Raw genomic sequence first — 26,881 nt, 5'->3', positions numbered from 1 at the left:
TTTCAGCCTCCTCGGAACAGATGCATCTTGTTCACTTGCAATCAGTCGATCTGATACTTATTATGACCTTGTTTCATTGTGAGTGCAGAAGTTCGTGAAGCGTTGTCGCAAGTTGGTAGGGCTGCTTGGGTGTGCTGGAGCTGGGTCATTTGAAGCTTATCAGCCTGTAGCCACACAGGGTCTCATCGGCTCATCGAGCCATGCTCCCTCGTCGTCTAGGTTGGTTGGGGAGGAGGAGGAGGAGGAGGAGGAAGAGGATGAGGAGGAGGAGGCCACACATGAAGAAGGGGAGGAGGAGGAGGATGAGAGCAGCGGGGAGGAGGAGTACGATGAAGATTATGGACCTCCACCAACTCAAACATCTCAAGCATCTCAACTGCCGTAGAAGAATCCGAAGAAGAAGGATTTGCTGAGTCCGGACCCTTTCCAGAGACCGGTTCCTCGACTGCCCAAGAAGAAGACCGAAGAGACTCGTTCAAAGGGTAACGAGGACCGTACCTCCAAGAGGGGAAGGAGCAACTGATTATGCTCTTCGCTACTTGGCTCTTTTAGTTTAGTTGAATTTCGTTTGGTTGGACTTGTCTAGTGGTTGTGAAACTATGTGTTTGGTATTTGTGGATCTATGTGTTTGCTACTATGTGGAACTCCGTTTACTGATTAGTTGAAGTTCGTTTGAAATGTTATATGCACTTCAAGTTATCTAATGTGGATCTATGTAATGTCCAAGTTTAATTGTTTAAAATCTGTGATATTGCTGTCATATTTGTGAAACTTGCTGTGATATTGCTGTCATATAGAATTTGAAAACAAGCAACCAAATAAACTAGAAAAAACAAAACAGAGGACCCTACCGCCAGGGTGCCTGGCAGTAGGGTGAACCTACCGCCAGGGCAGTTGCATATTTCTTTACAGAAACTTTATACGGCAGAACACAGGAGGATGAACCTACCGCCAGGGCCCTTGCATATTTTCGTTACAGAATGCCTGTACGGCAAAACCCTGCCACACCTTACCGCCAGCAGCCTACCGCTAGAGCCCCTGGCGGTAAGGTACTTATCCACGTCAGCGCACGGTGACGGCCGCCGCCCCCCTCCGTCACACCCTACCGCCAGGGCCCTGGCGGTAGCAAAAGGGTCAAATCCCGAAAATCTTTCAAACCGGGGTCAGATCTTGATTTTGTTTTAAAAAAGTCAAAACACGAAATTTTGCGGCGGCCAGGCGCTCGGCACACAAACATACAGTGGTGCGCCCCCACGGTTAGATTAGGGACAATACATACAGCGGTGAAGTGGTCACCATGTGTCTCCGCGGCGGCACGACATGACGCAGCGCTGTTGACGTGACGGACCACGCAGGTAACGGCACAATCAGTTCGCCTCCCGCGAATATAACAAGCAGATTACCACTACTACTATACCCCACTTACTCCAGTAGTAGTACCATCTTCTACTGGCTGCGATTGCATCCACTACTGCGGCTAGGTCTCTGTAGTGGTAGCTTTGAATCCGTTTAAATAAAGAAATTACTACAGTTTGCTTTCTGCATCCGGGTCGTATTCTTCGGCGCCGAGCGTGATAACACACGTCGTGAAAAGGAAAAGTAAAAAAGAAAAGCCCCTCCCATCCCCTCCCCTCCCCTCCCCCTGGCTAGGGAGACACGGAAAAGGGCGAGGAGAGAGACGCGTGAAAGGGAGGCACGCTACGCCCTGCTACAGGCAGCATTAATAAATAGCGGCCATAAATAAACAGGCGTAAATCCTAGGGTAGGGGTGGTGGTGGTGCGTGTTTTTATTGGTTTGCGGTGGGGGCGCGTCGCTCGCGTAGCCATAGCCATAGCTAGAGTGAGAGAGAGAGGGGCTAGAGTGAGGGAGAGGATAGGAAAGAGAGGGGGCACCGTGCGTGAGTTTGGTGAGCGTGGCAGCGAGGGAGGAGCGGCATCCATACTTCCATAGCCCATCCTAGGTGTTGAGAGGGGAGGCAGCCGCTCTCATTTCGTCTTCCTCTTTTGCGTCCTCGCGAGATGTGCGCGCATTGCTGCTCAAGCTGACTGCCGCCTCTTGCCCTGCTCGCCGCCGCCGCTGCTTCGAAACCCTAAATCTCGCCTCCGTCGCCGCCGCCGTCCTCCCGCCGGTAAGATTCTCCCGCTCCAAAATCCAAATCCCCCGCTTCTCTTCTCTCTCTCTCTCTCTCTCTCTCTCTCTCTCTCTCTCTCTCTCGTGCACAAATCTGGTTCTTTACCTCTCTCTTGTTTTCGACTCTGCGCGTTTGTGCCTTTGGCTTGGCTCAAAGTACCCCCATTTTGTTTGCCCATCTGGTGCTTGCGTCTTCTTGTCCCTCAAGCCGTCCAGAGGTTTACGGATCTTGCATCAGTTCGCTACGAAAAAGGGAGAGGAGAGAGCGAAACCCCACCTCACCTACCGCATCTATGTCCCTTTTGCTTTAGTTTTTTTTTTAAATTTTAACTAGGGGTGGGGAAGGGGGTGACTAGTGGGAGATGATAATGAGTACAAGGGCACCAAGATCGGCTCAAGCTCCAGTTCTGCCTCAGATTCCTACGCTTTTTCCTCCACTATGCTAGTGCTAATAAGGTTCTTTCTTGTGCCTGAAATGAATACCCGCACCATCTGATCCAGTTTATGCTTACTCTCTTGCAGGGCTCGTGATGCCGCTTCTTGATCCGGGAAAGCCGCTTCTTTTGTCGCCAAACTGCAGGCACCAACGGTCCTAACTTGAAGCGCAGCACATCACCACCCACCCAGATGCGGTTGCTGCTTGCAAAGCTCCGCAAGTCAATACTCTGCTAGGAGGGAGCATTTCTGGAGGCGGTGGGAGTGCTGGAGAGGATGGGTTCTTCAGGGTGCCCGGAGATAGTCGAGCTGGTCGATGAGACCAAAGACGCCCGTCCGGGCGGGGTCACCCACCTGAGGGTGAGGGTGAAGCCGGTGGGGCAGGAGCATGGGGGGCGGTCGTGCTCGGTTGAGGATGACCTTGACCGGCTCCTCAGATCGTTCAATGTGCGCACCTCGGCGCGGGCTTCTGGTCAGACGAGCACGGACAAGAGGCTTATTGCGCTTGGGAAGGCGCCGATGTCGAGCTCGGAGATCGTGGAGTCTGTGAGCTTGAAGCAGGCCCTCAGGAAGATGTGCATCTCCCAGGCCTCGGAGATGGCCGCCATGAAGAGGATGTCGAAGCCCGCCGCTGTGTCGAATATTCCTGAATCTGGGGCGATTAAGAAGCTTTATGCCTCTGTTGTGGTTCCAACAGACGAGGACCAAGATGGGAAGAGCAAGGTTGAGAAGGCCGTTGCTTTGCCTGACAAGGTTGTAGTAAGTTCATCGGTTAAGTTGGTTGAATCAGGTAAAAAGGCGCACGGCAAGGGTTCAGCTAACAAGCATGTGCGATCAGCTTCTCCAACCAAGGCCAAGGTCCAAAAAACCAGTATCCAAGATGTCATCAGTAATAAGTCACTGGAGGCAAGCGAAGATCCCTCTGCTGGAAGAGCTCTGGCAAAACAGAGAAAGGGTAAATCTCCAAAAGCATCTAGCCCACGAGCTGTTCCAGTAGGAGGCTCACGCCTGGTGTTTCGCGGCAAATCCTCCACTAAAAAGAAGGTTAAACCAGAACCAGCTGCAGCAGTGGCATCCCAGAAGCATTACGAAGCGAAAGGTTCCGGTTCTCACAGTAAGAAGCAACAGGAGGCCCTTCAGGATGAACCCAAAACCCCAGCACCAACCAACAAGAAGGGCGCTGATGGCTCTCTCGGTGCCGAAGGAGTTGATTTTGGCAAAGGATGCTATGTCAGTGGGATGCCTGGTTCACAGCCTGGTGAATTGTCAAGGTCGAAGGAAAAGGGTGAAAGCTCCCAAAGCTCAAAGAGCAGCATCGGTGACTATAGCACAAGCACCAGCATCAGTGAAGATAGTTATGGTAGCTTCAGTGCTAATGGCAGCAGGCCTCACATGTCAAAAGATGTCAGATGGGAAGCCATGAAGCGCTTAGCGATCCAACAAGGGAGCCTAGGATTGAAGAACTTCAAGCTTCTCAAACAGCTTGGATGTGGAGATATTGGCACCGTGTATCTGGCTGAGTTGGTGGGTTCGGACTGCATGTTTGCATTGAAGGTTATGGACATTGAGTACCTAATAAGCCGGAAGAAGATGCTGAGGGCTCAAACCGAGAGGGAGATACTGCAAATGCTTGACCACCCGTTTCTTCCTACCCTGTATTCTTATTTCACGACAGATAATCTGTCTTGCCTAGTGATGGAGTATTGTCCAGGCGGTGACCTGCATGTCCTAAGGCAGAAGCAACCTACTAGATGCTTTTCAGAAGCCGCTGCTAGGTAAGTAACTTCAGCTGTGGTGTTTATGTGTTATCTCATCGAAGTATTGCATTTGAATTTCTAGCTGAAAATCATGTTTCAAGTTATTTAACTCATAAGTATTATATGTCCCTTTGCAGGTTTTATGTCGCTGAAGTTCTCCTAGCATTGGAGTATCTGCATATGTTGGGGGTTATATATCGTGATCTGAAGCCTGAGAACATACTTGTTCGTGAAGATGGGCACATCATGCTCTCCGACTTTGATCTGTCCCTGAGGTGTTCAGTTAATCCCATGCTTGTGAGGTGCTCATCGGTAGGAAGAGATGAACCTCCTAGGCCTTCCGGACCTTGTGCAGAAAGCTGCATCGATCCACTGTGTATCCAGCCATCCTGGGCCAACTCTTCTTGCTTCACACCTCGGCTGGTATCTTCCACACCTTCCAGGACACGGAGAGCTGAGCCTGTGAAGAAACCATCACTTCCGCAGCTTGTCGTCGAACCAACCGATGCAAGGTCAAATTCATTTGTGGGGACCCATGAATACCTTGCCCCGGAGATCATCAGAGGAGATGGCCATGGCAGCTCGGTCGATTGGTGGACTCTTGGCATCTTTCTGTATGAATTGCTCTACGGCAAGACACCATTCAGGGGACCTGGCAATGATGAAACACTTACAAATGTGGTCTCACAGGGGCTGAAGTTCCCTGATAGCCCAGCTGTCAGCTACCAGGCTCGCGATCTGATCAGAGGGTTGCTCGTGAAGGAGCCAGAGCTCCGGCTAGGCTCGAGGAAAGGAGCTGCCGAGATCAAGCGGCATCCCTTCTTCCAAGGCCTGAACTGGGCCTTGATCCGTTGGACTGCACCGCCCGAGACCCCGAAGAGCGTCGACGCCTCAACCCTCACTGCAGCGGTGGCACGGAAGAAGAAGGAAGGCAAGTGCCTCGAGTTCCGGATGAATGGAGACGACATTGAGTTTGAGCTCTTCTAGTGGTGGCGGTAGTAGCAGTAGAAGTTGTAGTGGTAGTACGTTGTGTTCTGAAGAATATCCATACCGTGGTAGCTAGAAGTAGTAGTCCCACAGTTCCCCAGTCCCCACTCCCCTGCAGTTTTTCTGTTGAAGATGAGTTATCAGTTGTCACCTGCCAATGTTGGGATGTAGAGTAACTGAGTAAGGTCGGGTGTTGTGCCTGTAACTTTATTCCTTGTTAATACCATCAGATATCAGATGAGCCATGGTCTCGTGCAAGCATTTTTCTTTCGAATGCAGCCATGCAATAATAGTTTGCCCCCCAGTGGCATCTGAAAATGAGCTGCTACTGCTTGCAGTAGTCGTTGTTGCTGGATAGTAGCAGTATTCTCAAGTAAGGTCCAGTAATAAGTTTTGTAACATGTGTTCTTGTTCATTAATAATATCATAAAGTTAGGAGCAAGGATTTGGCAGTCATGTGTCTGTCACGGACTTCACAATTATGTAATAGTCGAGCAGATGGGACATCACTAATTGCTTGGATGTAACCATTTTATTATAGTGCTGACCGGTGAGTAGCATAACTGTGCATCTGTGCTACAGTGAATGCTGTGCTGCGAAAACCTTGATAACCAATTAACCAACCATAAACAGAATGACAGCGTCTCAAAGTGGGCATTTCCTCTAGACAAGTTCACTGTGGTATGTACAAATCCTGGAGGTATATGTGCGATTCGCACAAAAAACTAAACACCGCTACATCTATGAACCCCCCTAACATTGGAGCTGCTGTTAGACTTACACAATGTAGGTCTTCTTCGGGGCTTTCCTGCCACGCTTCCTGTTCGGGTTGCATGAATCAGCCATGAGATTAAAAGCATTAGCAAATTCCTCGTCTTCGTTGTTACAGAGTATTCTAGACTTTTCAGGGTTTTCGAGCAGCAGCTTGGCCACAAGGAAGCCCGCAATGGACCACGTTTGGAATAGTCGAGCTTGTTTGCCGATGAACCGCCCACGCTTAGTATCGTAGTATTCAGGCCATTTATCCGTGGAAATACGCCTCTCAGCCACCTCCACGGCTCTTGCTGCAATCTCAGGCCGGTTCATCTTGATACATGCCACCGTGAGCTGCCAAAAGAAAAACAAGAAACTGATTGACATTTACAATCAAGAGCAAATGGTGCTAAGTAATCAATCCGAACACTCGACAAGGTCTCGAGGTTTGCAAAGTACACATCAAAATTTCAAACATGATGCTTAAGTTGCAAACCTGCCACAACAATGTTGGCCAGGAACCTGCATTATGGTATGACCAAGGCCTGCAGCAAAACAAAATAAATGTTATGAGGAGATGCAAACGATCTGCAAGACTCGCAGAAGTAGGCAACAATCTAGGACTCACGTGTTTTTAGGGTCGCTCCCTGTAATGTATTTCCACTCTTGATCCTCGAGAGCAGGATAACATATCTTCAATGGCATTTCTGCCACTAGATCAGACCATTTGGCTTCAACTAGATCCAGAATAGCATGGGATTGACGGGTTGTTGCCAAACTGCTTACTATAGACCACAAGTTCCCCAGAGAAAAGAATCGGAAATCCATGTGAGCTGGTTGCAGGTTTCCAATTAAGTAACCCCCTTCCGGAGGGATCCATTCAACTAGCCACGGAGGAATCTGATCAGGATATATGTTAAACTTGTTGACAGCATCATAAGAATATTCTTCTGTTTTGTATCGATATATCTCATTTAGCTTTCTCTTGTCAAGCCAGTAATATTCCCTAATATGAAAAGAGAGCGCCATAAGCCTGTTATTTAGGGCACGGATCAAGTCAGCAGATCCATCTTCTGGGGTAAGCATCTCACGTGCACACAAGAGGGCTGAATAGAACAGTGACTGCACAAGAAATGAAAATGATATATGAGAAATCATGCATAAATAGCAGAAAGTAATCCTCACTCATCTACAGAATAGCAGGGGAGGATCACGTGGCACTATTAACCATAATCTCAGAATGACCTGAATAACCATGTTTTTAAAGACAGGTGCTTCGATTGGCCAATATTTGTGGTTTCAGGCCAGAACTGTGCTCTGTGCAGTGAAATGAGTGACACCCAAAAAGAATTCAAGACATGTAAGAACTCTCTCATTCCTTGTGTAAAAATATACCAGACCCCATAACTGTATTTACTATTTAGTGCCTGTGCCATCATCATATATGTTTGTGTTGCTATGGTTATGTGCTTTTTGCTGTTTGTTGTGTGTGTGTGTGTGATGTTTCACTGCGCTGTTACTTTCGGACGTTTGTGCTACCTGAATCTCCAGTGGGTGTCCATGGATACCCATTCGACGATCCATCATGCAGGATCCATCAGTGACTAACAATGTGGGGAACATGTCAAACCCATCAGCTAAGCAGAGCTTCAAGATCAATTTTATTCCAGTCTGGACATCGATTCTCTCGTGAAATGAAAGGTCTCCTGAACATTTTCCATATGCCCTCAGTAATATGATCCACCATAGACCTGAAAACCATCATTAAGGTTCTTTATTTTTTATGCTATACGCGTATTAACAGAGTCAACATTACCTGAATTAAAAGGTTTTAAAAACTTTACCTGAATCAACTGGTGCCACACGGCCTATAGCAGCCTCCCCAAAATCAGGATCCAGGACTTCCTCAGTTGCGCCCTCTTCATCACCTTCAAGCGGAACGACACGCACCTTGAAACTAGCTGGCATCAAGCCTTGCCCTGGACTGTGGCAGTCCATGGTTTTCTCCCAGCTCTATAGATGGTCAACAATCAGTTTTAACAAATTATTACAAGCTTCATACATGGTAGGCAGTACATTGAGCAGAATGGTATCCTGACTCAACTAATAATTTCATATAGGTTGTGCTTAATCTTATTGGAATTGAGGAATGATTCAATTGCATACACATTATTAACACAAGTAAGAGGAGCATCTGTATTGACAGACACCAACCGACCGAAATACTCCTACTAGTATGAAGGGTGGGTGACCTGGAGCTGGAGCGTGTGCAGGATGAAGTTGCGGACGATGTCGTACTCCCCCTTGAGCAGGAAGGCGATGCCCGAGGGCACGAAGTCCCGGATGAAGACCTGGTCGTAGTTGAGCGGGCTGGAGTCGTTGGGGTCGCAGGCGGCGATGGTGCCCACGGGGCTGCCGCAGTAGCTGACCACCGACTCCCGGAGGAGCGCCCACGCCTCCTCCTCCAGGTCGCTCGCCGCGCGCCGCCTCTGCTGCGGCGCGTGGTCGGCGGCGCCGTTCAAGTCCCTCCCGGCGACATCGACGGCGGGAGCGGGAGCGGGAGGCTTGAGGGCGGGCTCATGGTCGTGCGCCCTCGGGTTGCTGCTGGGATGCAGCGAGCTGGCGGCGCGGGGAGGGTTCCGCCGCCTCCCGCCCTTCCTCCTCGCATGGGATCCGAATCCGACCCCGACCCTGAGGGAGGTGGGCCGCGGGGGCGCCGCGCCGGAGCATCCAAGATGCAGGCGCAGCGGGGCGGCAGCCTGTGCGATCCCCATGCGCTCGGAGGAGCCGTCGAATCGAACCTGCGTTGAGCCGCTTGCAAAAGCGAAACTGACGGGATTGATTGGCTGTGCGGCGGGCACGAGGGGGATGCAAACAAAGCGTTCGAGTGGGCGAAGCGAAGCGCCGTTTTGGCTTCTTGTCGCTGAGGCCGGAGGGGTGGGCGACGGGGACCCGTGCGTGGCCACCACTCGGTGCTTCTCTCCGTATACACGCCACGCCTCTCCCTGCCTCGATGCTCTCATCGAGTTTTGCCTCTACGAACGTTATCAATCAGTTGCTTTTCCAAATTCAAAAGGTCACCCATGCAAGAACAATCCAAAGGCTAAATAAAAAAGCACGTACGTACTGAAAAGATTGTATTTTAAGTACGAATGTGAAATCGTACAATGATGTACAAGTCGGCAAGTGTTACATTCTCCCACAATGCTTTCCAGCCCTAGCGTCAGATCCTAAAATGTCAATCAGCCAACTATGTATTTCCCATCCCACGATGTTAAACTGAAAAAGCAGCTGCTGCGGGAAAGACTTTGAGCTTCCACCTACATACATCGCCAAGATGCCGATCTCAATGTCCGCCGTCATCGTGATCATTGTCGTTGTCGCCTTCATAGTACTCGTCGTCACGATGAACCTGCTTGTCTTGGGTATGCTCTGCATGACATAATACACACTTCTGTAAGAAAAAAAAATGATGACCCAGTTCGAAAGGACTGGAGAAAATACCAAGCAAGGAACTGGCTGAATGAAGAAGAATACAACCAATTTAAGAATAAATAGATAACAAAATGGATCACATTTATTTCATTTCAGGGCAAATTTCTCATTATGTGGCGCGCATATGCTTCGAGAGGACAATGGCGAGTTTGCACGGAGAAATCATCAAGTTTTTACTCGTCCATACGAGCACTGTAAGACATGCCAGAGGTATTTATTTCACTTACGATCAACACGTTCATCAGGATCCAGCTCGTCTTCATCAAAATCCGGGACATAGAAATCGGGTGGAACCTGCAAAATAAACTCATTGTGTATCCGATCTCTGCTCAGAAACAACAAACTACACTATCCTGGCGGAAGCAAGAAAAATAAACACACAAAAGATGTAAAGGCATATTCCAGTCTTCACATGGTATCCATCCCCGGTTTCAATTGGGATGTTTCAACAATCAACATGCGAATGGAATACAAACTAACCTCTTGCATCTGAACGCCAGGTGCATGTTGTATGGCCCGCAAACTCTCCATTACTTGCACTTTGATTGAACTGAGATACGTCTTACTATTCAAGTTGTCCTGCTCCATTCATCAATAGGAAGACAAATATCATTAGCACATCTACACATCTCTAAAGAAACAAAAGGATGTTCTAGGTGGTAGCCAATATATAAAAAGCATGATGCACCAAACAGCAGTTAAATGTTTCCATAACACCAGGCAGGCATAGAATTAGATAGTTCAATCAGAAAAGGTTCATACCATGTTCAGATTCGGTACTTTCAATGTATAATCTGGACCGAAGTACTCAATGTATTCATTGTCAGGGATCTCTGCAAAGAAAATGCCATGTAAAACTCCCGCCGATGGATAACCACTAAGAAAGAATTGCTTACAAAAGGTAGTACTATAAAGGAAGAGTATTAGGACATAGTTGGATTTATTTTCACTTTTCACCTTAAAAGATCAAGAAAACAAGAAGAAATAATACAAGAAAAACGTTGCTATATTGAAAGATTACTACTCCCTCTGTCCCAAAATATAAGAACGTTTTTTATACTATCATAGTGTCAAAAACATTCTTATATTTTGGGACGGAGGGAGTAGTTACTGTCACTCAAACCAAGAAGGTTGAGGGGAGCAGAACAAACAAATGAGATACCATTTGGGAGCTCTGTGTCTAGAAGAACCCCAGTTTCAACAGCCCAGCAGCGTGCTACATTCTCTTTGGTGTACCCACCACCTCCTGTCACCTGCATGTTTGAAAATACGTGAATATCCTAGAACGAGCAAAATTTATCATACGATGACAGTTTTCTCCCTTACCAGCAGAGGAATTTTAAATTTCTTAACAAACTTTACACATTCAGCATGGCCTGTTTATGGAAACAGATCAAGTAAGTATAATAATAGATTACTCAAGTGAGTTTAGCTCAATGAAACTTAAAGTCCAAAGGACCCCAAATACCATCAACGCAAGAAAATTCCAAGAATACACAATTTCAACAGTGGAGACAAGGTTAAACACGGTTAGTTTACACATCTGGATGTTTGGCCAAATCTATAGTGGCACTTAATATCAAGTTTTAGACAGCACCTTCAATTGAAAGATTGAAACACCCTAGGCGGTCTCGCGCCAATGAATCAGCCCCACATTGAAGAACAATAGCACCTGGCAGATATGTCTCAACAACTTTGGCAATAATCTACATGATAAGCAGCATTACATACCTCAATAAGACTAGAGAACAAGAACATGAATAAACATAAAGTAATGCACATTGACTTTTACCGTTTTAAAAAGCCGAGTAAAGCTGGTGTCGTCTATGCCATCTTTAAGTGGGATGTTGATGGCATAATATTTTCCTTCCCTGTCTCCTATATCCTTCAAAATGACAGCCAGGTAAACCAATATGAAGAGCACATCCGTCTTAAATGAAGCTAAATTTTTAAAAGCCCTCATCATCATTACTTAACAGCACGTGACATTCAACTATTTAAAAGCAAAGCACAATGCAAGCTCTGTAAGTGCCAATTTTTTTCAACATGTTAATAAACAGAAAGGCACACATTTCTGCTCATATCGAACCTTGCCTTTCCTCTAGTATGTGAGTTACAAAATCTAGTTGACGGGATGGTTTTGATTGGAGAACTCGCAGCTCAATCAAAGACAATTGCATTAAAAAAAACTTCCACTCATGCAGACACATGCATAAAACATGTGCCAAAATAGCATTATCGGCAAAAGTAAACCCATTACAAAAACGATGAAGTGAATCTTCAGGTGATGATTCAAGCATGACCGCAAGAGTTGTGTTGGTCAGTTGACAGCTTCTATTCTTCTCAGCTCAGATGATAATACATGCATCAGAATGAAGAACATCACTTTTAGCACCACCCTTTATCAAATATAGATCATAAACCTCCACTATTCCCAAATATGATGCTGGCTATTTGGATAGAATACCGGGCCAGTAATGGAGACAAGAGTTCAATGATAAAAGTTGCATATTTACATGTTCTGGGGGGGGGGGGGGGGGGGGGGGGGCAGAAGAGAGTGAAGAAAAGAAGAAACTGAAGGATGTCGCAATGGTTCCTAGAACTATTGATTAACTCCAGTACCATCAACTTTGAGTAATGTAATGCCAAAACCCATTGTAACTCAGTTCTGTAAATGTCTCTTCTGTTTCATATAATTGAGAGTTCACATTCCAACTTTAATTGACATAAGCAAATAGGAGACAACAAACATCATACAACTCATGCCCAATATTGAGCACAAACTAAGATACAACTGAAAATAATAGCGATGAACTACTGCGAAAATTAAGTAAAGGAACTACATAAAATGTATATTCATAAAGCTTGTCAGTGGACATTACCTTAATATCACCTGTGCCAGGAAAGAACATGTCACCATACTTGTGGAAACTTACAGTCATTACCCTACAAATATGTATAGACAAAATCAGATGGAAATCTAAAGGCTCTCGAAGAGACAGCGACATTACTATACATCAACCTCACACTACCCATCTTAGAAGACGGAAGCCTGAGATAGCAACTAAACTGAATATATGGTGACAACAAAAGAATAGGCGTCTATGGAGGCTCTGAAGATCAGTGAGACACATCCTATCGACAATTACAGTCATGTATTTTATTATCCACAAAAGCATGAACCTGTCAGTGAAATAGAAGGCTTCTTCAACTCCATCTCCATGATGGACATCAATGTCAATATAGAGAACCCTAGCATGATACTTGAGAAGCTCGAGAATTCCCAAAACTAGGTCATTAATGTAGCAGAAGCCTGACGCCTCACACTTCTTTGCATGATGCAGCCCACCAGCCCAATTAATAGCAATATCACATGTTTTATGATTTAGTCTTCGAGCCGCATCTGAACAATAAAAAAAAAAGCTTAGAGAGATCACAAAACAGAAAGAAGCATTGGCAATTTTCCTATTACCTAGAGTTCCTCCAGCATAGATTTGGCAGAACTCAAACAAATCATCAAAGACTGGGCAGTCCTCTCCAAGGTTGTCTGGGACAATGAATACAATGAAGAAGTCAGATAAGTTAAATATAAGAAAACCCAAAATACATGGAGACATGATTTATAGCAATTCCATTTAGTGCGACAGGCATATTGTGGAAAGTATAGCAGACAGTTCTTTATTTAAGTACAAACAGCTAAGCTTCCATTTGCATACAACAATTTGTTGAGAGATCAGACCATCTTAATGTGTTCCGCTTCTATTTTAAGTATATACATCCGAAGACCTAAGATAATATAGCACTACCTAAGATTCAGGTAAATCATTTTCGGAGTTTTTGGTTCGGTGTCACTCTGAAGTTACGCAAGTTTGAACAAATGCTGCTGGCGTTTGGTTCATATAAACAACTGTGGCGAGCCACAAATTCTTAGGCACATGGTCCACTCGTCATACACATGTTCTAACCAAGTTTTGACATGATTTTTACAGCTAAATATAAGAAAGTAATACATGCGGCATGTATTTTATTGTGAAAATAGCAAAGCCTGTGAGAGTACTTTGTAAAAGAAAAAGATGTCATAATCATACATCTAGTTAATTCACTTGCATACAAGTGCTGGGTATCAGGAGTTATTCGGTGCAAGAATTCCACATAATCAGCAGAATGGAACTGCGCAAGCTCTGTTGGATATGCTTTGTGGGGTCTCTGCAAAATCCAATGGGAGCAAAATAAGGTAAAAGACACATTTAAACAATTCATAAGTACAAAGAAAGGGGATGAACATAATTCAATACCGACATATATCTCCATTTTCTTGTGAAGATCATATGATAACACGAGATGATGTGTCATGCAAAGGCGATGCGGTTTCATCGGATGATTTGGCCCAAAGTACACATTGCCAACATCCCCTGAGATGTTCGGTCACAGAAAAGTAACCAAGTAAGCAACCATAAAAGGTTGAACAGCGAAAAAACTTATATAGTGTTGAAGGTGTGTGGATTTTCTACAAACAACACAGTTAAGGAACTAGTCATGAGAACCAAATCAAATAAACAGCGCAGCAATTTTTACCATTTGACTTCCTTATCTGACCTAGAATGAAGCATACACTAACGCAATTTTACAACGCACTGACTGCTAGGTTGAACAACTCAAGGAAATAGTAGGCCAAATAACAGGGTCACACCAATTCTAGTTGAACAGATCCCGATGGCACATAGCATCAAGAAATTTTCCTTCGTCGTATAGCCATAGCACAGGCTTCGACCGCAATGACCCATGCTGACGCCTTGCTACTACAAATCGGCGAAACAAGCACAACACACCACTATACCCACACAGTATTTCCCCCTACTATCGAAATTGCGAGATGAGACAGCTAGGAGAGGTAAGGGTAGCGACTTGCGACTAGGAGAGAACTAGGTATGAACGGTGGTTGGTTGGGGGATTTGGGGGGTGCAGTGGAGAAGAGGGGGCATAGGGAACATACCATCGTAGAAATAGGATATCCTGTCTTTCTCCAACATGACCTCGCTCTCGAGCGGCCGCCTGCCTCTACAGGCGGAGGCGGCGCCGAATGGAGGCGGCCGGGGAAGCCGACAGCGAGTTCGCGACGGCGGAGGCGGCGGCGGAAGTTGGGGCGGTCGTGCGTGAGGAGGAAGGGGAAAACCGAGCGAGGCGATGGCTCTGGGGAACGTTCTGGACCGGCATGGACAGTCAGGATCGTGTTGGTACCATGATTGGACGGTCAAAGTTATTGCGCGGGTGAAGTATTTCGCCTCGATTGGTACTCAAAAGTAGTACTGGTTTTGTTTTGAGCTGCTATTTCTGATTCTGTATAAAATAACTGTTACTCAAACGGATGTATGTAACGAAATACGTTTACGTAGGAAAGAAGTATGTCTACCAGAGGGGGGTGAATGAAAGTTATAAATTTTCTTTGAAAACTTAAATCTCTCAGAAACCAGCAGCGGAATAAGTGAATAGTAAACTATGAAGAACTACAACAGAGTGCCGAAGGGGTACTAAATCATGCATCGAAGTAAATCACACGAATGAAATGCATTGAATGTAAACAGAAGTGACAGAGCCGAAGATGCTCAATGGCGACAAGGTATTTGTTCGACCAGTTCGTCCTTCTGCACAAGGACTACGTCTGGTTGGAGGGGCTATGACTTAACATGGAAGATAAACTCTCTTCACTCTATTCTCCTCGACAATCGATTCATCAACCGATGCCGATCACTCGTGGTAGATACTTGAAGGCAATCTCCTAACTTTTACAGACTTCTTCGAGAACCACAATGACTCTTGGTCTCCGAAGAAATTGGCACATAACTGTCTAGAGAGTTTACAGCTCTCAAGAGTAATATGCGAAGCGTACTAAACTTAGATTTCAGTGATGCTGAACCACTATCTAATTCTTCGGCTCTAGGATTTTTTTTTCTCGGTGGATTTTAAACTCAAAACGCTCTAAGAGTGGGTTGCTCAACAATCTTCTCGGAATCAAACGGAGCAGCCACCGGATAAAGCCGGCGCGGGGTGGCTATTTATAGCCGCTGCCTTCCCAGATGGGAAATGACCATTTTGGACACGCGGGCCAGCCGACACGTTCACAACGGTCGGATTTTGGAGCAACGGTAACATTACTTGAGGAACAAGTAATGCTAACTCCTCGGTCCGAGTCAAATCTCTCGCAACGAAGAAGATCACAGTCTCTTGGTGGCAAGTATTTGCTCGAAGCTCAAAGATATTTCTCGCACAACTTCCATAGAATTTGGGTTTAGCATCAGAGAACCAAAACTTCGAACGCTACACCCCTCTTAATAGTACGTGGTTCTATGACTCAATGAAAGGAGAAGAACAACGAAATAAATGCTATGTCTTCACTTCGTCTTCATTCTTCCTCGAGCGCAGTCACTTGCTTCGAACATGCACCGAACCAATTGCTTAAACTTCAGCAATTTTTAGGGGTCACTCTTGTTAGCTTTATCTTCGGTGATAACCTTCGCTGACGCACAGGGAGATTATCTTCGTCGTTTGCATCAAACTCCTCGATACTCCAAGGACCTGTTACTCTGTGTGCACTACCAAACACATAAGTCCCATATTGTTTATGTCAACAAACTTCAAAAACATAAGGGGACTATCATTGCACCAACAATCTCCCCCTTTTTGGATGGTTGTTGACAAAACAGATAATCATCGAAGTGAAGATAGATAAGTAAAATGTAGAACAAACAAGAGTGAACTTGCATTACTTGACTCAATGATGAAATATACCCCCCCTAGATGTATGCAGGGTCAATTGATATACAATTAAGTTCCTTGCAATTCATTTGAGTGTATGGAGGATTTTCAATCATACGAGGTAATGATTCACACTGATGATAGATAATCCAACGAGAATATAGTGCAAACGTTCATGACTTCTGATAATAATTCCACTTGCAAAACAAATACTTTGAGAGAGAGAATACTGCAGTAGGTGGGCCCATTAATGGGAAAACTTTGTTTTTGCCACTCTAATTTTTGCCCGCTTTGCTTATGCCACTCTAGAATTTGACATTTCACTTTTGTCACTCTTAGCTTTTGACAATATATCACTTTTGCCATTCTGTGGCAAAAGCAGAAATTTCAGAGTGGCAATTGTGATACATTGTCAAAAGCTAAGAGTGGAAAAGTGGAATGAAAAATTATTATTTTTGCCATGGAATGGCATTTGTGATGTATTTTCAAAAGCCAAGAGTGGCAAAAGTGAGATGTCAAATTCTAGAGTGGCATAAGCAAAATTGGCAAAAGCTAGAGTGGCAAAAACAAAGTTTTCCCCTTATTAATATTACAGCCCATATCAGAAGTTTTACATCAGAGCACAATAACTGGCTTAAATTGACTCAAGAGATAAAGTAATTAAACACAAAGACCATCAGAGCAAATCTAACAAAACTCTCGATGTTATTCTCCCCCCTTTTGTCAACTAGTGTCAGAAAGGTGATGCAAACACGAGTGCGAGAAGGTGAATCTGATTCACTCTGAGGCTTCGCCCGAAGAACTTCCCGAAGAGGTTTCTGACTCGAAAGTGGCTGGGAGATCTTCAACGTCATCATCATCAGCAGATTCTTCAATACTGACTTGGGGCTGAGAAGTTGAAGGCACATTAGGATCAGCCTGTTCGGTTTTGCGAGACAGAGAATTTCCTTCAGCAGGTTTCTTAGTGGGCGAGGTCGCTTCTGACTCGTCAAGCAATTTGCGTAGCTGAATCATAAGTAAATTCTTTGTTGGTTCACGAGCTGGCAGAGGTGGAGTAATGCGATCTTGAAAATCTTCAGCAGTAAACCCTTGATCAATATACTTATAGAGTTCTTGGAGATGTGAGTGGTTGAGTTGCTTCTTTGAGAAAAAAATTCGAAGCAATTTCCATAGACGCTTCTTGTTTTCTATTGTGATCATGTGCACAACTTTTGTTCGGTTGTGAATAGCATTAAGTTCGGCAGCCAGATGCTCTTTTTCTATCAATAGCAGTTGTTGAGTGCGCATGCTCACTTCAAGATGTGAAGGAGGTTGAGTGTTCGGCAGACGATCACGTTTAGGCAGCTTGGGTCCATTGAACGTAGTATGATAGTCAGGACTTGACACTAGAGCTTTTCCCAAAAAGAAATCTTCCATAACTTTCAGCGTATCACGCACATGAGGAATGAAGCTTTTGTGACTGACTTTGGCAAGATATTCGGTCTTCATTGCATAGTCAATCACTTTCTGAATCCAGGGCGCATACACCTTGATGGTTTTTGGACATTGAACTGAATCCATCAGTATGCGCAGGAACATGCCTTCGACATCGAAGATGAATCCTTTAGATATAGCATGGATGGTGTTTCGAAGAACATCAGAGATGGCGTTGTCAGTATTCATTCCAGCCAGCGGACAGAGAGTGTAAGTGAGAATATGATAAAGTGTTTGATTATCAAATGTCAAGTGCTCAGGCAGGGGAGGACCATTGTAGTCACGAATCTTATCTTCATCCATTGTGCATTGGAAATCTTCATCAGATATAGCATCAATGTTATGAACCCGAATTTTTGTCTTGCCATGTTCAAATCGAGGGAAATGAAAGTGAGATACAAAGTCCATGACAGAGCATTTTATTCGTTTTCCTTCAGTCATCCATTCCATGATCCACTTTGTAGTGTCAGATTCATCACCGGAGATGTATAGTGTTGCATAAAATTGAAGTATAATCTCCCGGTTTCAAGGATGCTGATATGCAAAGACATGCGAGAGCCCAAAGTCTTCGATATCTTGCAGTACTTGTGTGAAGCATCCGAGGCTTTTCATCGCAGCAAAATCAAGAAACTCATGAGGGAAAATCTTGAGGCTGTCATACAGAATCCGTGAATAATATGTTGCATGTTCTTGAGTTCAGAATCGAGGAGAATCAGATGTGCGGGGCTTGCTGTAGGGACTCTCTTGAAAGAAAACTGGATGAGTGTTTCTATTGAACAGAGGCCCTTTGACACCAAATCTTGTCGAAAACAATGGTAGGCGCTTGCGAGGATAAGGGTATGTAAGCTCATCTTCAACAGAGATAATTTCATCGCCATAGATAACAGAGTCGGAGTGATGAACCGATGCTGATTTAGCTGCAGAAGGATCAGAGGCTCTTCGTGCAGTGTTGAGTGAGATTCTTAGTGGAGAGGGATTTGTCACTTGTTCAAGAGCTGAGTCAGGCACTGAATCTTTATCAGCCACTAGGGGCTGTTGTGCAATTGCTTCAGATGTAGTTGGAGGAACATAGGGTGGAACCGAATCAATTGGTTCAACTCGGCAGGAGAAGCTTGTTGTTCAGATCAAGGAATTTCACCTTCTTCTGACACTTGGTGTTGAGAAGGATTTGCTTCATGAGCTGGAGAAGACACAGGCACTCTTTCAATTGGCCTTGGCAAAGTTGTTACATCTGTAATTGGTTCATGAAGAGGAGAGTTTTCTCTCTGTGCATCAACATCTGGAGGAGGAGCATTCTTCTTCTTTTGCTTCAACGGATCAATGTGCCCATTAACCAGATCATCATAACTAGTCACTTTGGCTTGGTGATCAAGGCAAATATTGCGATGATTTGATCCAGATCCGAATGAAGTCCCAATCTCCTGTGCTGAAGAATTGTCAAAGCCTTGTTAACATCCTCATAAGATTCTTCAAGCTGCTTGATGACAAACTTGGATTTCGTATCTTTCATACGGTTATCAAGCTCCTTGAGTTGTGCAGTGAGGTCATTGATCTCAACCGAATCATTTCTCATATCTTGGATCAGTTCAGACGCTTGAGAAATTACTGCAGAGGGAATGGGCAAAGATGTCACTTCTCCATCAAACAAATCTTCGACAAATCTGTCTAGCCGGTCATGATGAACGTATGAGCGAAACAATGTGGTGCAACAGAGTCATCTTGAGTCTGTGCAGCCGCCTGAGCAGAGGGAGCAGTCTGAGTCACATTTTGCTCAGTTGGAGGCAACGATGCCAAAGGTTGAGTCAGTTTTGGAGCAAATTTCGCAGCGTTGTCCTTCACAACTTTACCACTTGGAGCCTTTTGCTTGGCAGCAGGGGCTTTGATTTGCTTCACCTTTTCTTTCTGAGTTGTTCTCTTGGCTTAGCTGTGTTAACTGGGGCTTCAACCACCAAATCTTGCAAGTTAATTGCATCAGGATGAGGTTCTGTATTTACTTTGTCAACCATAGTGACAGTGGTTGCAGGGGTCTTTTATTTCAATGGGTTCTTCTTCGGAGGAGCAATTGGGACTGCACTTGCTCGAAGGTCAGGCGGAACAGTGGATGTAGTGACATTCACTTGTTCGGAGAGAGTTGCTTCAATTTCTTCTCTGGTGAGCGGAGGATCATCTTGATCAGAAGAGTCACTTTGAGGTTCAACATGCTTAGTAGGTCTTTTCCTTGGAGCACTCTTTTTCTTCAGAGTAACAGATCTTGGATCATGCTTGTTCTTTGTACGACATCCAACCTTTCCTTTAGCCTTTTTCTCCTCGACGTCTGATTTGATGAGACGACAATTTTCTTCTTCCTTGGCCTGATCTTTTGCAGCCTTCATGGCTCGCTTTTTAGCACTCTTGAGGCGCTTGGCCTTTTCTTCAGGATAAGAATCTGGAGTCTTGGTGGACGACTCATGAGCGTCAGGAGGTGGTGGAGGCCTTTGCTGGGGATCTCCAGCCTTGATGAGGCCAATTTTGCGACAATCACCCCATGGGGGTAGAAAGCAAAGTTCTTGGCATACCGATGATCCATCTTGTAGTTAAACCACTTCCGTACCCAGTGACGCCGAATCTTTTGCACACGCCTTTTCCTCTGAGTGGAATCCTCTCCAGGAACTATGTTATATTCGTTATGAGAGATATATTGTGCTGAGTTCTTGAGTGGCTGCCTGCCACCCTTCCTTTTCCTCGGAGCATCTGCCTCTTGCTCATTAGCATTTTGTTCAGATCTTTTCCCCTTGCTAGTTGACGGGCCTACCGTTGGGCCCTTTGCATTTGGTGCTTTTGATTCGTCTGTTATGCCCATGAATGCCTCTTCATCATCAACCATACTGTGTGGTTTAGTAGAATCTTCAACAGACTGCATTCACCTGTGAAATATAATATGTATGAGGGAAAATGGGGACAGTGTGACAAATGCTCACATCGAAAGTTTTCTTCGAACAAAAAACATTTTTGAGAAAGAAACAGATACAGACTTTGAGAGATGTTTCGAATGAATGAAACATATAGATTGGGCTAGTAGGTCCGAAGAATAATACTAGACAGCGAGCTAGGCATATCATTCGAGCGAAACATAACACAAACCCTAGATCTGACAGATTTGGATGCGAGGAGAAACTACAAACCACATCCGCAGTAGAAAGATAAAAACTTAGATCTACGATATGAGATAAAATTGGAGAAAATTAACCGCGGATGAACTCGAATCATGAGAGATGGAGGTTTGAGTTCGAACCACACGTACCCTAGCTCGGTGACGTGTAGCAACTACGACGGCGCGGGGAGGAAGATGCCCTGCGGCGACGTGGAATGACTCCGGTGACCACTTTCCGGCAGTTAAGCGGTGAAGGGGTCGTCGGCGTCGAGCTCAAGGTGGAGCACTACACCGAGGGTTTTGGTGGAGAGAGAGAGCGGGGAGAAGGGAGTAAAATGGAAGAGGGGAGAGGCGCGATATATATAAGCGAATGGAAATAACCGCACGTTGAGGATTTTGATCGAACGATCTCAAGACAGAGACGATTGCGATTCATCGGATAGGATGAACTGGCAGTTGATATGTTGCACGTGTCAACCGTCAAAGATCGTGGTCCTGACTTGGGCGAGTTTTGGCGTTCCGGGAACCAGGGTACCCAGACTTGCCTGCCCGCGGCCCGCAGCGTGGCTCCATCAACGGCCTGGTACGGCCCATCTTCATCTACTTCAAGACAAGACCCTCGCGAGGGGCCAAGCCTCGCGAGGCGGACGACGCCAAGACCTCCGAAGGGAGCGGCCTCCCTAGGTTGGCTCCTGAGGAGCGGAGATTCCTATGCAGGCACTCACCTCATGAGGTTGAGGTGACGTAAGCCATGACGACCAAGGCCAGGAGGGCGCCAGTGGGCGTAGAGCAGCAGGTTTCCCCTTTGATGCTAAGGAGGCAAGCGCAGGCGCGGAGTCCCGAGGAATCAGCCAAAGGTTTCCATTCCTGTGCTACAAGACCGAGACCGCCAGGGCGGTAGGACAGATATCATCACCGAGCCCACCGTGGCGTCATGAGCAGAAGCTTTGCAGGCGAAGACCACCTTTCGTCAGGATAGGATGTACTTCTTGTCCCCCTTCAAACTTGGCCGTTGTGGATCCCTTCCCACCTTCGTTTTGGGGGAAGAGGACCGAAGCCACTATAAATATAGCCTAGCCACCACCGTAGAAGGGGATCGGACCCCGAACCCTCACTAGCTCACACCAACATAAGAACTGACCTCATGAGGCTGTTCTTCCTCTGTACTAGTTCATCCTCAGACCCTCGCGAGGCCAATCCACCCCAAAGCAGGAGTAGGGTCTTACACCCCAAGGTGGCCCGAACCTGGGTAAACTGCCGTGTCTCTTTCCTTTCCCGTTCATCGAGCTAGGCCGTGAGAGCGACAAGTTGGTAGGCTGGAGAGGTTGAGTTCTTCGCATGCACCCCAGAGTTCGAACCTTTATTGGGTCTGCGGAGCCCTGAATTCGACATTTGGTGCGCCAGGTAGGGGTGCGTCGAAGATTCACCTCCTCATCTGCTAACCCCGCCCTTGCTGTACGGTTCTCATGGCGGGCGCCGCTCCACTGGCCGGGCCGCCGGGCACATTCGGAAGCACCGCGGCCCTCTGGTCTTTCTCCCCCGCCTTGCGGCGGGTGCAATGGCCGCCGAAGTTCAGGCTGGAGTTGCCACCTCAATACGGTGGCATGGAGGATCCGGCGGGGTTCCTCCAGGCGTATGTGGAGGCTGTCTGGGCAGCCGGCTGTGACGACAAGGTCATGGCGAATTGGCTCCCCATGGCCCTTATGGGTGTGTCGCGTGCCTAGATCCTTGGCTTGCCAGAGTCTTCAGTGGCCTCTTGGGAAGAGTTGCGCAGCCTCTTCGTCGCGCGCTTTGCGGCACCGACGCCCCCACGCCGTCGTGGCCATCCTTGGCGGGTCGCAAGCGCCGGCCTCAGACCGCCACGTCAAGCAGTTCTTCCGCCGGGTGGGCGTCGCTCACGCGCAGCGGGGAGCCCCTCCGGGCTGGGTGGTGCCCAAGGCCGACCTCACCTTCGACTCAAGGGATCGCTTCGAGACCATGGTCGGCGCCGGCGCACTCCCTATGCTCTGCACCCCCACCATCTGCAACGTAGCAGTCACCAGGACCCTCATCGACGGTGGTGCTGGCCTCAACGTCCTCTCCGTGGAGGCGTTCGGCCTGCTTCATGTGCCTTACGGCCGGCTCCTCCCCACTAAGCCCTTCTCTGGGGTCGTAGACGGCTCCACCTGCCCTCTGGGGCAGATCCGCCTCCCCGTCACCTTTGGCAGACACAACAACTACCGCACCGAGCTCATCGACTTCGACATCGCCCGCATCGGCCTCCCGTACAACGCCATTCTCGGATATCCAGCCTTGGCCAAATTCATGGCGGTGACTCATCCTGGCTACAACCTCATGAAGATGCCGGGAAGTAGCGGTCTCCTCACCATGGCGGGAAATACTAAGGACGCGCTCGCGACCCTCAAGCTCGCCTTCAGGAGCGCGGCGGCCGTGCGGCCAAGAGCGGGGGGCGTTTCGGAGGGCCCGAGCGCCGCACCAACAAAGAAGAAGCAGTTGTTCTCCCAAGATCGGGCCGAGACGAAGCAGGTGCCGGTTGATGAAAATGGGGGATCAGACCTTACCTTCACCATAGGTGCCAGCCTCCCTCCAGACCAGGAAGAGGCGTTGGTAAGCTTCCTCCGCGTGAACAAGGACGTGTTCGTGTGGGAAGCAGTGGACCTGGTCGGGGTGTTGGAAATATGCCCTAGAGGCAATAATAAAATGGTTATTGTTATATTTCCTTGTTCATGATAATTGTCTATTATTCATGCTATAATTGTGTTATCCGGAAATCGTAATACATGTGTGAATACATAGACCACAACATGTCCCTAGTGAGCCTCTAGTTGACTAGCTCGTTGATCAACGGATAGTCATGGTTTCCTGACTATGGACATTGGATGTCATTGATAACGGGATCACATCATTAGGAGAATGATGTGATGGACAAGACCCAATCCTAAGCATAGCACAAAGATCGTGTAGTTCGTTTGCTAGAGCTTTTTCAATGTCAAGTATCATTTCCTTAGACCATGAGATCGTGCAACTCCCAGATGCCGTAGGAGTGCTTTGGGTGTGCCAAACGTCACAACGTAACTGGGTGACTATAAAGGTGCACTACGGGTATCTCCGAAAGTGTCTGTTGGGTTGGCACGGATCGAGACTGGGATTTGTCACTCCGTATGACGGAGAGGTATCTCTGGGCCCACTCGGTAATGCATCATCATAATGAGCTCAATGTGACTAAGGAGTTAGTCACGGGATCATGCATTACGGTACGAGTAAAGTGACTTGCCGGTAACGAGATTGAACAAGGTATTGGGATACCGACGATCGAATCTCGGGCAAGTAACGTACCGATTGACAAAGGGAATTGTATACGGGATTGATTGAATCCTCGACATCATGGTTCATCCGATGAGATCATCGTGGAACATGTGGGAGCCAACATGGGTATCCAAATCCCGCTGTTGGTTATTGACCGGAGAGGCGTCTCGGTCATGTCTGCATGTCTCCCGAACCCGTAGGGTCTACACGCTTAAGGTTTGGTGACGCTAGGGTTGTAGAGATATTAGTATGCGGAAACCCGAAAGTTGTTCGGAGTCCCGGATGAGATCCCGGACGTCACGAGGAGTTCCGGAATGGTCCGGAGGTGAAGAATTATACATAGGAAGTCCAGTTTCGGCCACCGGGAAAGTTTCGGGGGTTATCGGTATTGTACCGGGACTACCGGAAGGGTCCCGGGGGTCCACCGGGTGGGGCCACCTATCCCGGAGGGCCCCATGGGCTGAAGTGGGAGGGGAACCAGCCCCTGGTGGGCTGGTGCGCCCCCCATGGGCCTCCCCCTGCGCCTAGGGTTGGAAACCCTAGGGGTGGGGGGCGCCCCACCTGACTTGGGGGGGGGGGAGTTTCCCCCCCCCCTTGGCCGTCGCCCCCCTGTAGATGGGATCCCAGGGGCCGGCGCCCCCCAGGGGGCCTATATAAAGGGGGGGAGGGAGGGCTGCTGTACCCTAGCCCCTGGCGCCTCCCTCTCCCTCCTGTGACACCTCTCTCTCCCGCTTGCGCTTGGCGAAGCCCTGCCGGGATCCCCGCTACTTCCACCACCACGCCGTCGTGCTGCTGGATCTCCATCAACCTCTCCTTCCCCCTTGCTGGATCAAGAAGGAGGAGACGTCGCTGCTCCGTACGTGTGTTGAACGCGGAGGTGCCGTCCGTTCGGTACTCGGTCATCGGTGATTTGGATCACGACAAGTACGACTCCATCAACCCCGTTCACTTGAACGCTTCCGCTCGCGATCTACAAGGGTATGTAGATGCACTCCTTTCCCCTCGTTGCTAGTAAACTCTATAGATGGATCTTGGTGATGCGTAGAAAATTTTAAAATTCTGCAACGATCACCAACAGTGGTATCATGAGCCAGGCCTATGCGTAGTTACTATGCACGAGTAGAACACAAAGCAGTTGTGGGCGTAGATGTTGTCAATTTTTCTTGCCACTACTAGTCTTATCTTGTTTCGGCGGTATTGTGGGAGAAGCGGCCCGGACCGACCTTACACGTACGCTTACGTGAGACAGGTTCCACCGACTGACATGCACTAGTTGCATAAGGTGGCTAGCGGGTGTCTGTCTCTCCCACTTTAGTCGGAACGGATTCGATGAAAAGGGTCCTTATGAAGGGTAAATAGAAATTGGCATATCACGTTGTGGTTTTACGTAGGTAAGAAACGTTCTTGCTAGAAACCTATAGAAGCCACGTAAAAACTTGCAACAACAATTAGAGGACGTCTAACTTGTTTTTGCAGCATGTGCCTTGTGATGTGATATGGCCAGAAGATGTGATGAATGATATATGTGATGTATGAGATTGATCATATTCTTGTAATAGGAATCACGACTTGCATGTCGATGAGTATGACAACCGGCAGGAGCCATAGGAGTTGTCTTTATTTTTTGTATGACCTGCGTGTCATTGAATAACGCCATGTAAATTACTTTACTTTATTGCTAAACGCGTTAGCCATAGAAGTAGAAGTAATCGTTGGTGTGACAACTTCATGAAGACACAATGATGGAGATCATGATGATGGAGATCATGGTGTCATGCCGGTGACGAAGATGATCATGGCGCCCCGAAGATGGAGATCAAAGGAGCAGAATGATATTGGCCATATCATGTCACTATTTGATTACATGTGATGTTTATCATGTTTTGCATCTTATTTTCTTAGAACGACGGTAGTAAGTAAGATGATCCCTTATAATAATTTCAAGAAAGTGTTCCCCCTAACTGTGCACCGTTGCGAAGGTTCGTTGTTTCGAAGCACCACGTGATGATCGGGTGTGATAGATTCTAACGTTCGCATACAATGGGTGTTGACGAGCCTAGCATGTATAGACATGGCCTCGGAACACACGCAATACACTTAGGTTGACTTGACGAGCCTAGCATGTACAGACATGGCCTCGGAACACGGAAGACCGAAAGGTCGAGCATGAGTCGTATAGAAGATACGATCAACATGGAGATGTTCATCGATCTTGACTAGTCCGTCTCACGTGATGATCGGACACGACCTAGTTAACTCGGATCATGTTTCACTTAGATGACTAGAGGGATGTCTATCTGAGTGGGAGTTCATTGAATAATTTGATTAGATGAACTTAATTATCATGAACTTAGTCTAAAATATTTACAATATGTCTTGTAGATCAAATGGCCCACGTTGCCCTCAACTTCAACGCGTTCCTAGAGAAAACCAAGCTGAAAGATGATGGCAGCAACTATACGGACTGGGTCCGGAACCTGAGGATCATCCTCATAGCTGCCAAGAAAGATTATGTCCTAGAAGCACCGCTAGGTGAAGCACCCATCCCAGAGAACCAAGACGTTATGAACGCTTGGCAATCACGTGCTGATGATTACTCCCTCGTTCAATGTGGCATGCTTTACAGCTTAGAACCGGGGCTCCAAAAGCGTTTTGAGAAAC

At 47.0% G+C, this 26,881-nt stretch overlaps 3 protein-coding genes across 4 annotated transcripts; 1 reads left to right on the top strand and 2 right to left on the bottom strand.

The window, feature by feature from the left end:
- Nucleotides 1-1,757: 1,757 nt before the first annotated feature.
- Nucleotides 1,758-5,555, top strand: LOC109744461 (serine/threonine-protein kinase D6PK). The gene is made up of 3 exons (XM_020303582.4): nucleotides 1,758-2,129; nucleotides 2,654-4,341; nucleotides 4,461-5,555. Exons 2-3 carry the CDS (start codon nucleotides 2,843-2,845, stop codon nucleotides 5,308-5,310), a joined length of 2,349 nt encoding a protein of 782 aa, XP_020159171.1. The 5' UTR covers nucleotides 1,758-2,129; nucleotides 2,654-2,842; the 3' UTR covers nucleotides 5,311-5,555.
- Nucleotides 5,556-5,945: 390 nt separating this feature from the next.
- LOC109744462 (neutral/alkaline invertase 3, chloroplastic) lies at nucleotides 5,946-9,079 on the bottom strand. Its single transcript, XM_020303584.4, has 6 exons — nucleotides 8,316-9,079; nucleotides 7,908-8,076; nucleotides 7,603-7,814; nucleotides 6,692-7,185; nucleotides 6,560-6,608; nucleotides 5,946-6,417 (listed from the first exon to the last, which is right to left on the bottom strand). Exons 1-6 carry the CDS (start codon nucleotides 8,835-8,837, stop codon nucleotides 6,088-6,090), a joined length of 1,776 nt encoding a protein of 591 aa, XP_020159173.1. The 5' UTR covers nucleotides 8,838-9,079; the 3' UTR covers nucleotides 5,946-6,087.
- Nucleotides 9,080-9,187: 108 nt separating this feature from the next.
- Nucleotides 9,188-14,827, bottom strand: LOC109744463 (histone deacetylase 9). 2 transcript variants are annotated; one of them, XM_020303585.4, is made up of 14 exons: nucleotides 14,552-14,827; nucleotides 13,858-13,970; nucleotides 13,647-13,764; nucleotides 13,031-13,105; nucleotides 12,742-12,961; nucleotides 12,441-12,504; nucleotides 11,351-11,443; nucleotides 11,156-11,264; nucleotides 10,885-10,934; nucleotides 10,721-10,811; nucleotides 10,321-10,391; nucleotides 10,039-10,137; nucleotides 9,786-9,852; nucleotides 9,188-9,495 (listed from the first exon to the last, which is right to left on the bottom strand). In XM_020303585.4, the coding sequence occupies exons 1-14, from the start codon at nucleotides 14,586-14,588 to the stop codon at nucleotides 9,410-9,412; spliced, it is 1,293 nt and encodes a 430-aa protein (XP_020159174.1). In that variant the 5' UTR covers nucleotides 14,589-14,827; the 3' UTR covers nucleotides 9,188-9,409. The 2 variants fall into 2 exon arrangements, with proteins under 2 accessions (XP_020159174.1, XP_020159175.1); XM_020303586.4 differs by having other exon boundaries at nucleotides 13,854-13,970; nucleotides 14,552-14,803.
- Nucleotides 14,828-26,881: the final 12,054 nt, after the last annotated feature.

This window comes from Aegilops tauschii, chromosome 2 (assembly GCF_002575655.3).
Source record: "Aegilops tauschii subsp. strangulata cultivar AL8/78 chromosome 2, Aet v6.0, whole genome shotgun sequence".
Lineage (NCBI taxonomy): Eukaryota > Viridiplantae > Streptophyta > Magnoliopsida > Poales > Poaceae > Aegilops > Aegilops tauschii.
This window is presented reverse-complemented; position numbering and strand designations above follow the sequence as displayed.

Coding starts and splice junctions, on each gene's coding strand:
- LOC109744462 (XM_020303584.4), bottom strand. CDS start 8,837: ATGGGGATCGCACAGGCTGCCGCCCCGCTGCGCCTGCATCTTGGATGC. Junction 7,815..7,907: donor TGTGGCACCAGTTGATTCAG/GTAAAGTTTTTA, acceptor GATGGTTTTCAG/GTCTATGGTGGATCATATTA. Junction 7,186..7,602: donor GACACCCACTGGAGATTCAG/GTAGCACAAACG, acceptor TTTCTTGTGCAG/TCACTGTTCTATTCAGCCCT.
- LOC109744461 (XM_020303582.4), top strand. CDS start 2,843: ATGGGTTCTTCAGGGTGCCCGGAGATAGTCGAGCTGGTCGATGAGACC. Junction 4,342..4,460: donor TTTTCAGAAGCCGCTGCTAG/GTAAGTAACTTC, acceptor GTCCCTTTGCAG/GTTTTATGTCGCTGAAGTTC.
- LOC109744463 (XM_020303585.4), bottom strand. CDS start 14,588: ATGTTGGAGAAAGACAGGATATCCTATTTCTACGATG. Junction 12,962..13,030: donor CTATGCTGGAGGAACTCTAG/GTAATAGGAAAA, acceptor TTTATTGTTCAG/ATGCGGCTCGAAGACTAAAT. Junction 11,265..11,350: donor TTACTCGGCTTTTTAAAACG/GTAAAAGTCAAT, acceptor CTTATCATGTAG/ATTATTGCCAAAGTTGTTGA.